Consider the following 11,161-nt stretch of genomic DNA (forward strand, 5'->3'; position numbering starts at 1 on the left):
TTTTTTGGAGACGGAGTCTCAGTCGCCCAGGCTGGAGGGCAGTGGCACAATCTGGCTCACTGCAAGCTCTGCCTCCCGGGTTCATGCCATTGTCCTGCGTCAGCCTCCCGAGTAGGTGGGACTACAGGCACCCGCCACTACACCCGGCTAATTTTTTTGTATTTTTACTAGTGATGGGATTTCACCGTGTTAGCCAGGATGGTCTTGATCTCCTGACCTCGCGATCCGCCCGTCTCCACCTCCCAAAGTGTTGGGATTACAGGCATGAGCCACCGCGTCCGGCTAGTATACATTTTATTATGATTTTGATAGCTAGTCTCTGACCAAAATTCTAGTGTAGAAAATTCAGAAAAGAAGTGCTACATTTTTTTTTTTTTTTTTTGAGAAAGTGTTTTGCTTGTGTTGCCCAAGCTGGAGTGTGATGGCGCAAGCTCAGCTCACCACAACCTCCGCCTCCCAGGTTCAAGCGATTCTCCTGCCTCAGCCTCCTGAGTAGCTGGGATTAAAGGCATGTGCTACCAGGCCGGGCTAATTTTTTCTTTTTAGTAGGGACGGGGTTTCTCCATGTTAGTCAGGGTGGTCTGGAACTCCTGACCTCAGGTGATCCGCCCGCCTCGGCCTCCCAGAGTGCTGGGATTACAAGTGTGAGCCACTGCGCCTGGCCAAGAAGTGCTAAATTTATGTTTTAAAACATTAGAAAGTTAATCACCTAAAATCTCACCTTCGAATACGTTTTAAAAAATATATCACCATCCACATTATGCTAATTTTGCTTAGCATATCTGTTAAAATGTTTTCCCAGATTTCTGTTTTCTATCACTATTTTTATTGTCTGCAGTTAGTATTATATTGCTATGCAGTAATTTCGTTCAGTTCTTTTACCACATTGGTCATTTAGGTTGATAAATTTTTTTTTCTAATTTTAAAAATTGTGATAAAATACACATAAAATGTACCATCATAATATTTAAGTACATAGTGTTGTGCAGCCATCACCACCATCTATAACATTGTTCGTCTTGTAGGACTGAAACTGTATACGTATTAAACAATTCTTCAGTGCCCCTCCTTCTAGCCTCTGTTAACCACCATTCTACTTTTTGTCTCTGACATTGACTACTCTAGATTACCTCATGTGAGTAACATCATACGATATTTGTCTTTTTGTCTTTCTGTGAGTAGTCTATCTCACTTAGCATAGTGTCCTCAAGGTTTATCGAAGTTGTAGCATATTGCAGAGTCTCCTTCCTTTTTGGGTAAATAATATTTCATTGTGTGGATATACCACATTTTGCTAATCCGTTTGTCTATAGATGGATACTTTGGTTGCTTCTACATTTTAGCTGTTGTGATGTTCCTATGAACATGGGTATACAAGTATCTTTTTTACACCCTGCTTTCAGTTTCTTTGGATATTTACTAGAAGTGGAATTGCTGGATCACGTGATAATTCTACGTTTAACTTTTTGAGGAACCACCATATTGTTTTCCACAGTAGCTGTGGTTGATAATTTTTTGCTGTTACTGCTAGCACTCTAAGTTATGTCTTTGTGGCTATGTTAATTTTTAGCCTTTCTAATACTAGCAAATTTTGAATTGTAATGGTTGGATTTTTTTGTTAATCTTTTTTTAATCTTTTCAGAAGCAAGAGAAAAAGAGGAAGAAATGAGCAGAGAGAAAGAATTAAGGCAAAATGAAGATATTGAACCAACATCCTCAAGATCAAATGTGGTCAGAGATTGCTCCAAATCATCTTCCAGGTGCCTGATTTTCACGAAAGATTTCTATTAAACTATCAGTTTTTAGGTGTTCGTAGAGTTTTTTTTTTTTTTTTTTTTAATTTTTCTGAGACGGAGTCTTGCTCTGTCGCCCGCTGCAGTGTGGTGGCGTAATCTTGGCTGACTGTAACCTCCACCTCCTGGGTTCAAATGATTCTCCTGCCTCAGCCTCCCAAATAGCTGGGATTACAGGCATGCACCAGCACGCCTGGCTAATTTTTGTGTTTTTAGTAGAGATGGGGTTTTGCCGTGTTGGCCAGGGTGGTCTCAAACTCCCGACCTCAAGTGATCCGCCTGCTTTGGCCTCCCAAAGTGCTGGGGCTATAGGCGTGAGCCTCCTGAGTAGCTGGGACTACAGAGGTGCACTACCACTGCTGGCTAATTCTTGTATTTTTAGTAGAGGCATGGTTTTACTATGTTGTCCAGGCTGGTCTCAAACTCCTGACATGATCTGTCTGCCTCATTCTCCCAAAGTCCTGGGATAACAGGTGTCAGCTACTGGGCCCGGCCTCCAGTTATTACTTTTTTGAGATGGAGTCTTACTGTTTGACCAGGCTGGAGTATAGTGGCTTGATCTGGGCTCACTGCAACCTCCACTTCCTGGGTTCAAGTGATTTTCCTGCCTCAGCCTCCCAAGTAGCTGGGATTACAGGTGTGGGTCACCATGCCCTGCTAATTTTTTTTGTATTTTAGTAGAAATGGGGTTTCACCGTGTTGGTCAGGGTGGTCTCCAGCTCCTGACCTCGTGATCTGCTTGCCTTGGCCTCCCAAAGTGCTGGGATTACAGATGTGAGCCACCACGCCTGGCATCCCAGTTACTTCTTTTCGACAATGCAGCAGTGGCCTAACACATTGATTTTGTTTATCTTGTCAAAAAATCAACGCTTGTTTCAGTGATTTTTTTAATTCTTTGTTTTGTTGTTTGGGATGGAGTCTTGCTGTGTTGCCCAGGCTGGAGTGCAGTGGCGCCATCTTGGCTCACTGCTACCTGCACCTCCCAGGTTCAAGCAGTTCTCTGCCTCAGCCTCCCAAGTAGCTGAGATTACAGGCGCCCACCACCACGCCCAGCTAATTTTTGTATTTTTAGTACAGACTGGGTTTCACCATGTTGGCCAGGCTGGTCTTGAACTCCTGACCTTGTGATCCACCCACCTCGGCCTCCCAAAGTGCTCAGATTACAGGTGTGAGCCACCGCACCTGGTGTTACTCTTTTTTTTAGTGTCAATGTCATTTGTAGTTCTGCTCTGATTTTTTTTATTTCTTCTAATAATTTTTGGTTTGCTTTATTCTTGCTTTTCTAGTTCTTTGAGGTACATCATTAGGTTGTTTATTTGATGTATTTCTACTTTTTATGTAGTTGTTTATTGTTATAAATGTTCTTCTTAGTACTGTTTTCTTTGTTTTCCACAGGTTCTGATATGTTTTGTTTCCATTTTCTTTTGTTTCAAGAAATTAAAAAAAATTTTTTTTTTATTGACCGTTTGGTCATTTGGGAGCCTGTTGTTTTATTTTCATGTATTTGTACAATTTCCAAGGTTCCTCTTGTTATTGATTTTTTAATTTTTCTTTTGAGACAGGGTTTCACTCTGTCACCCAGGCTGGAGTGCAGTGGCATATTCTTAACTCACCGCAACCTTCACCTCCCAGACTCGAGCGATCCTCCCACCTCATCTCCTTAAGTAACTGGGACTACAGGTGTGTGCCACCATGCCTGGCTAATTTTTGTATTTTTTGTAGAGACAGTCTTTCACAATGTTGCCCAGGCTAGTCTTGAACTTCTGAGCTCAAGCAATTCGCTCACTCTACCTTGAAAAGTGCTGGGATTATAGGCATGAGACACTGCGCCTGGCCTGATTTTGGTTTTGTTTTGTTGTGGTTAGAAAAGATACTTGAGGGCTGGGCAAGGTGGCTCATGCCTGTAATCCCAGCACTTTGGGAGGTCGAGCTGGTGGATCACGAGGTCAGGAGTTTGAGACCAGCCTGGCCAACATGATGAAACCCTGTCTCTACTAAAAATACAAATATTAGCTGGGCGTGGTGGCTCATGCCTGTAATTCCAGCTACTTGGGAGGCTGAGGCAAGAGAATCACTTGAACCTGGGCTGAGGAGTGAGCCAAAATCATGCTCTGGCACTCTAGAGTGAGACTCTGTCTCAAAAAAAAAAAAAATCTGTTTTAAAACAGTATAGCTGGACACTTGTGCGTTAATCATAAGGGGGAAATTTTGGAGTGTGAATAGCTTAATATAAATTTATTTAGTCATTTAGCTATTACTTATTGAGCGTCTTCTGTGGATTACACAGTATTTTAGGCACTGAGATACAGCAGTTAGCAAGTCAGATGAGACCTTTGTTCTCATTGAGCTCTCAGTGTTGTGGGAGTATTTGAAGGGATGGATAACAAACAACTAAATAACCAAATAAAATAACTTAGCAGGCATGTAATGAAGATAAAGGTACTTCAGGTAATGGGAAGTGGTGGTGTGCCTGAAGGTTTAAAAGGGGTGTGCCCTTAGGCTTCTTTGAGGAGGAGACATTTGAGGAAACTCCAAAAATGAGAGAGGCTGTGTGACAATCTATGGGAAGGATAAGTCAGCCAACGGAACTCCCAAGTGCAAAGACCTTGTTGTGAACTGAACCTGTTCAATTAGAAAGAAGGCCTTGGAGTGGAGATTTGAGCTAGGCAGTGGCTCAGATACTTCATTAGAAGGCAGTGACACTTTTAATCTTATCAAATATTTGAAAGATTAATTGATACAATTAAGAATGCTGAGTTCTCAACTCTGGAGGCAGGTGGAGGGGTGGTGGATGGTGAGGGCTATACTTACAGGTGTTTGCTAGAGACCTTAATGAGAATGTATAATAGTCCTCAGGTATGGTGGATAGGAAACCACTTGGGAATCAGTATGATATGCTCTAGACTCTCAAGCCTGTCCAACCTGCCTTATACTGTTGTTGATTTCTTTTAGACTTTTAGCATCCTGAAGCCATGGTTTTTAGTTTCTGTCTCTAGTGATAAGTAGAAAAGAGGGATGAGGAAATGGCTTCACTGGCCCAACCAGAGACAAATTAAGAACCCATGACTGTATTCTGTCCCTTGGATACCCCTGGTTAGAGTATGGTGTTTTTAGAATGCAAGGACGCTACATTTAATGTTTGGCAAAGTGGCAAACTTGGACTAGCCGTGAGAAATAACTTGTATTTCTGAAATTATATTGAAACATTTTGGGAGTAACTTCCTTACATGACTGGCATTATTTGCTACTGTGGCAATCAGGGATTGGATTCAAATATAGTTAATTGAGGCACTGGCCATCTCAGTGGTTTTTGTCCATTACTATTTTGTAGTTTTTCTTCTGTATTTCCTTGTTCACCTGTCTCTTAAAATTTTTTAAATTAAATTTTTATTATATATCTATATTTTGAGACAGGGTCTCACTGTTGTTCTGGCTGGAGTACAGTGATGCAGTCATGGCTCACTGTAGCCTTGACCTTCTGAGCTCAAGTGATCCTGCCACCTCAGCCTCCTGAGTAGCTGGTACCACAAGCACATGCCACCACACCTGGCTCATTTTTATTTTTTGTGGAAACAAGGTCTTGCGATGTTTCCCAGGCTAGTCTCAAACTCTTGGGCATAAGCAGTTCACCTGCCTAGGTCCCTGACGTGCTGGCGTTACAGGTGTGAGCCATTGCACTCAGTCTCACCTGTCTCTTTATGAGTGCTAATGGTCTAATGGCCCTTTAACGTAAAATTGCTGTGACCCTTTATTTTTGACTTTGCATAAGACAGTTTTTTTTAAACTTTCTTAAGATAAAATAATATTTGCATTAAACATTTAATGTTTGAACTACAAATTTGAAAAAATTTAAAAATACCCAAATGTTGTTAATAGGAGAGGAAAAGTTTCCTGAGAAACAAGTACTATTTCCAAAGTGTGCTCTTTATTGCAGCAGAGGCAAAGAGTTTCTGTTTCTGTGTTTTCAGGGATACAAGCAGCAGTGAAAGTGAAGAGAGTTCTGACTCTTCTGATGATGAGTTAATTGGCCCTCCTTTACCCCCTAAAATGGTAGGAAAACCAGTTAATTTTATGGACGAAGATATCCTCAGTGCTTTACCTCCACCTCTTAATGAAGAAGAAGAAGCAGAGGAAGAAGAAGAGGAGGAGGAGGAAGAGGAAGTAAGTATTTTAGTGGTAATTAAAAAATTCAGTGGAGTAATAGCTTTAAAGTACTGTAGAGATCAGTCCTGCTAAACTGTTGTTCATGAGTAAGAGCCATTTTAAAAACTGAGGAAAGGCTTAAACCTGTAATCCCAGTTACTTGGAAGGCTGAGGCTGGAGAATCGCTTGAACCTGGGAGGCAGAGGTTGCAATGAGCCGAGATTGTGCCTTTGCACTCCAGCCTGGGAGACAGTCAGACTCGTCTCCAAAAAACAAACAAAAAACCCAAACCGAGGAAAAAGGCCAGGCACAGTGGCTTACGCCTAATCCTAGCGCTTTGGGAGGCCTAGGTGGACAGATCGCTTAAGCTCAGGAATTGAAGACCAGCTTGGGCAACATGGCGAAACTCTGTTTCTACAAAAATGCAAAAATTAGGCCGGGCGCGGTGGCTCAAGCCTGTAATCCCAGCACTTTGGGAGGCTGAGGCAGGCGTATCACCCGAGGTCAGGAGTTCGAGACCAGCCTGAACAACATGGAGAAACCATGTCTCGACTAAAAATACAGAATTAGCTGGGCCTGGTATGGCACATGCCTGTAATCCCAGCTACTTGGGAGGCTGAGGCAGGAGAATCACTTGAACCCGGGAGGCGGAGGTTGCAGTGAGCCGAGATTGCACCACTGCTCTCCAGCCTGGGTGACAGAGTGAGATTTGGTCTCAAAAAAAAAAAAAAAAAAAGGTATAGTCTTCAAAATACTAAAAGGAAAGAATGCTAAAGGAAATGGTGTACTTTTGTATTTGACACCTGGGGTAGATAATTTTTTAACACCTCCCTTCTTTATGTGATGAATTATTTTTAGTAATAATTATGAAATGAAAAAAATAATCAGAAAAGCAACAGCTTTTGTAAATCTGTCAATGACTGTCAAAATCGGTAGTCTTTGCATATTCCTCCTCAGTACATAGTGTAGCAAATTTGTCAATCTATGTCTGTCTGTAGTTGATCAAATAAAGCTTCTGATTTCAATTTTGTACATTTTTCTTTAACATGAAACAACAGATCTATAGTATATATACTCACACTTGCACGTGCATTCATGTGTGTGCATATGTAAAATTAAGAAAAGAAACAAGAATAAAATAAGAATAAATTTGGCAGTTTCATTAAAATTTTTGTTTTACAATAAGTTCCAGAAATTGCAATGTTGATTGTATATTTTTTCTTTTATCAATTCTAGTGGCTTTTAAATATCTCTGTAGGTTGAAATATTTTGGCTGGGCACTGTGGCTCACGCCTGTAATCTCAGTACTTTGGGAGGCTGAGGAGTGCTGATCACTTGAGATCAAGAGTTCCAGACTAGCCTGGCCAACATGGTGAAACCCCATCTCTACTAAAAATACAAAAATTAGCTGGGCATGGTGGCGCGTGCCTGTAATCCCAGCTACTGGGGAGGCTGAGGCAGGAGGGCAGGAGAATGGCTTGAACCTACCAGGTGGAGATTGCAGTGAGCCGAGATCGTGCCACTGCACTCCAGCCTGGGTGACACAGCAAGACTACATCTCAAAAAAAAAAAAAAAAAAAAAAAAAAAAAAAAAATTGGTCTCAAAAAAAAAAAAAAAAAAAAGGTATAGTCTTCAAAATACTAAAAGGAAAGAATGCTAAAGGAAATGGTGTACTTTTGTATTTGACACCTGGGGTAGATAATTTTTTAACACCTCCCTTCTTTATGTGATGAATTATTTTTAGTAATAATTATGAAATGAAAAAAATAATCAGAAAAGCAACAGCTTTTGTAAATCTGTCAATGACTGTCAAAATCGGTAGTCTTTGCATATTCCTCCTCAGTACATAGTGTAGCAAATTTGTCAATCTATGTCTGTCTGTAGTTGATCAAATAAAGCTTCTGATTTCAATTTTGTACATTTTTCTTTAACATGAAACAACAGATCTATAGTATATATACTCACACTTGCACGTGCATTCATGTGTGTGCATATGTAAAATTAAGAAAAGAAACAAGAATAAAATAAGAATAAATTTGGCAGTTTCATTAAAATTTTTGTTTTACAATAAGTTCCAGAAATTGCAATGTTGATTGTATATTTTTTCTTTTATCAATTCTAGTGGCTTTTAAATATCTCTGTAGGTTGAAATATTTTGGCTGGGCACTGTGGCTCACGCCTGTAATCTCAGTACTTTGGGAGGCTGAGGAGTGCTGATCACTTGAGATCAAGAGTTCCAGACTAGCCTGGCCAACATGGTGAAACCCTGTCTCTACTAAAAATACAAAAAATTAGCTGGGTGTGGTGGCGGGCGCCTGTAGTCCCAGCTACTCGAGAAGCTGAGGCAGGAGAATGGCATGAACCTGGGAGGTGGAGCTTGCAGTGAGCTGAGATGGCACCACTGCAGTCCAGCCTGGGTGACAGAGCAACACTCCATCTCACAAAAAAAAACAACAAAAAAAAACATTAGCCAGGCATGGTGACAGGAGGCTGAGGCAGGGGAATTGCTTGAACCCGCGAGGCAGACTGCAGTGAGTCGCGACTGCGCCACTGCACTCTAGCCTGGCAATGGAGCAAGACTCTGTCTCAAAAAAAATTTTTTTTTCATGAAAGTGTCTTTACAGAAAATTCATTTTATATTTGGTAAAAGCTTCTAAATTTTTTTTCTCTAAAAATCAGAGAAAATGGCTACATGATGTCAAACATTGCCATTTAATGACCCATTGCTTTAGAATGCTTTTGGTGAAAACAACTGAGGTATTCAAACGTTTACCCTTTTAAATTCTTTTGCCAACCATGTCTTTGGTTTTTTCTTTTGGCATCCATAGAAAACAGAATTGAATTTGCTTAGCATTTTGTTTCTTTGTCTTTATAATCTTTGTTTATTTTGAATCTAGTATTTAAATGCAGAAATGTAGTACAACAGGGATTGGACATAGGAAATTACTGTTGAAGTGAGCTTGAATGATTCTGAACCATGGAAAACAGTATGTAGAGACCTGAGTAGCTGAGTGTGTTTGTGCATGTGTGTGGTGCAGATAACTGGGAGTTCTCCAAATTAACTTCATGTAGAATACAGTGGTTATTTATTTTTATTATTTATTTATTTATTTATTTTTGAGACGGAGTGTTATTCTGTTGCCCAGACTGGAATGCAGTGGTGTGATCTCGGCTCACTGCAACCTCCGTCTCCCGGGTTCAAGTGATTCTCCTGCCTCAGCTTCCTGAGTAGCTGGGATTACAGGCATCTGCCACCACGCCTGACTAATTTTTTGTGTTTTTAATAGTGATGGGGTTTCACCATGTTGACCCAGCTGGTCTTGAACTCCTGACCTTAGGTGATCCACCTGCCTCAGCCTCCCAAAGTGCTGGGATTACAGGTGTGAGCTGTTGCACCTGGCCAGAATAACGTGTTTATTAAAAGATAAGTAATAAAAGCATGTTAATTGAAGTTCACATATATGTTATTAAAACTCAACAGGAACCATAGCAAAAAGAACATTAAGTAGTATCTAAGCTGACATTGTTTATAATTGCCATCACAAGGTGATAATAAAAAGCAGGCTTATCTTTACTTGATTTTATTATCGTTTTTAAATTCTCCACAGAAAAGGTGTACCCTCTTATTGTCTGTGTTACTTCCACTGTTAATTCTTTCGATATGCCATTGAAGAAAATTCACCTATTGCAATAAAAGACAGGAAAGGAGAAAGAAGAGGTAGAGGAAGATAATCTTGGTTAATAGAGATTATGAAATAAGATGGTAGGTATGAATATAAATATATCAGTATTAATAGATGTAAATGGACTAAACTTGCCACTTAAAATACAAAAATTCTCAGATTGGGTTAAAAAAATTTAGGTATATATGCATGTTATACCTGAATTATAATTACACAGAAAGGTTGGATGTCAAGCAGTAGAATATGGCAGGAAAATAACCAAAAGATAGCTGATTAATGTTATAAAATTAGTATTCAAATCTTTAAGTCATAATATGAATTAATGATAAAAGTGACATTCCTTAATGGTAAAAGGAACAGTTTATTTTGAAGGAAAAATTGGCAGTCCTCAACGTCTATGCATTTAACAGTATATTGAAAGTGTATAAAGCAAAAACTGACAAAATTACAAGGAGAAATGGACAATATACAGTCAATCAGAGATTGAGAGATTGTTAAGACAGTAAGGAGACAGATTTGGAGAAGACAAATGAACAAAGTTTAACGTATTGAATGTATATTGGAGCCCTCGTTCAACATTTTAAGCATAAATGGACAGTGAAAAACAAACATATCTAGTTCCTAAAGTGCTATGGAAACATTAACTACTATGGAAACATGAGTTTGGTAGTTCACTGAGTAGGTAATATTTAGATTTAGCTATGAATGTGACAGTGGATTTTGTAATGGACTGAATGTGTCTCTCTAAAATTCCTGTTGAAGCCCTAACCCCCAGTGAGGCTGTATTTGGAGATGGGGCCTCTAAGGAAATAATTAAGGATAAATGAAGTCATAAGGCCCTGATCTGATAGAATTAGTATCCTTATAAAAAGAGACACCAGAAAACGTGCACTAACTCCTCCTCCCCCATGGGAAAGGAGGAATGGCTTTGTGAGGACATGGCAGAAAGTGGTAGTCCGCAAGCCAGGAAGAGAGGTCTCACCAGAAACCACATTTGTCCACACTTTGATTATGGACCTCTAGCCTCCAGACCTGTCAGCAAATACATTTCTATTGTTTTAAGTCACCCAGTCTGTGGTATTTTGTTTATGATTGTGTGAGCTAATAAGGTTTGCAAGGCTGACTACTGGCTGATAAACAGAAGGAAAGAAAGAAGCATATTGCAAGCCAGAAAAAAGTTGCTACAGCGAAGACCCAAATGTATATAAATACAGCTATGGTTGTGAAATTGCACCTGATTAGTGCATGGCTGAGTTTTCTTACTAGGAGAAAGTAGAAAGATGAGGAGGATGAGATCAGATCCAGAAAGTATGATTAAATGCTTTCTGGAGGATGTGGAATTTGAGTAAGCTTTGTAGAGGATTACAGTTTTTTTTTTTTTTTTTGAGACAGGGTCTCTCTGTCACCCAGGCTGGAGTAGAGTAGTGCAATCAAAGCTCACTACAGCCTTGACTTCTTGGGCTTAAGCGATCCTCCCACCTCAGCCTCCCGAGTAGCTGGGATTACAGGCATGTGCCTCCACACCTAGCTATTTTTTTTTT

The 11,161-nt window shown here is 40.0% G+C and overlaps 1 protein-coding gene across 1 annotated transcript in view; it reads left to right on the plus strand.

Moving 5' to 3' along the window:
• The window catches only part of LOC105553366 (WD repeat-containing protein 70), a 332,864-nt gene that overhangs the window by 19,099 nt on the left and 302,604 nt on the right, over positions 1–11,161 (plus strand). The window contains exons 4-5 of the mRNA XM_011999421.1: positions 1,646–1,760; positions 5,762–5,954. Coding sequence (XP_011854811.1) covers positions 1,646–1,760; positions 5,762–5,954 — 308 coding nt within the window. The remainder of the gene's footprint in view (positions 1–1,645; positions 1,761–5,761; positions 5,955–11,161) is intronic.

The sequence above is a fragment of the Mandrillus leucophaeus genome, unplaced genomic scaffold (assembly GCF_000951045.1).
Source record: "Mandrillus leucophaeus isolate KB7577 unplaced genomic scaffold, Mleu.le_1.0 Scaffold1165, whole genome shotgun sequence".
In the NCBI taxonomy this organism is placed as follows: Eukaryota; Metazoa; Chordata; class Mammalia; order Primates; family Cercopithecidae; genus Mandrillus; species Mandrillus leucophaeus.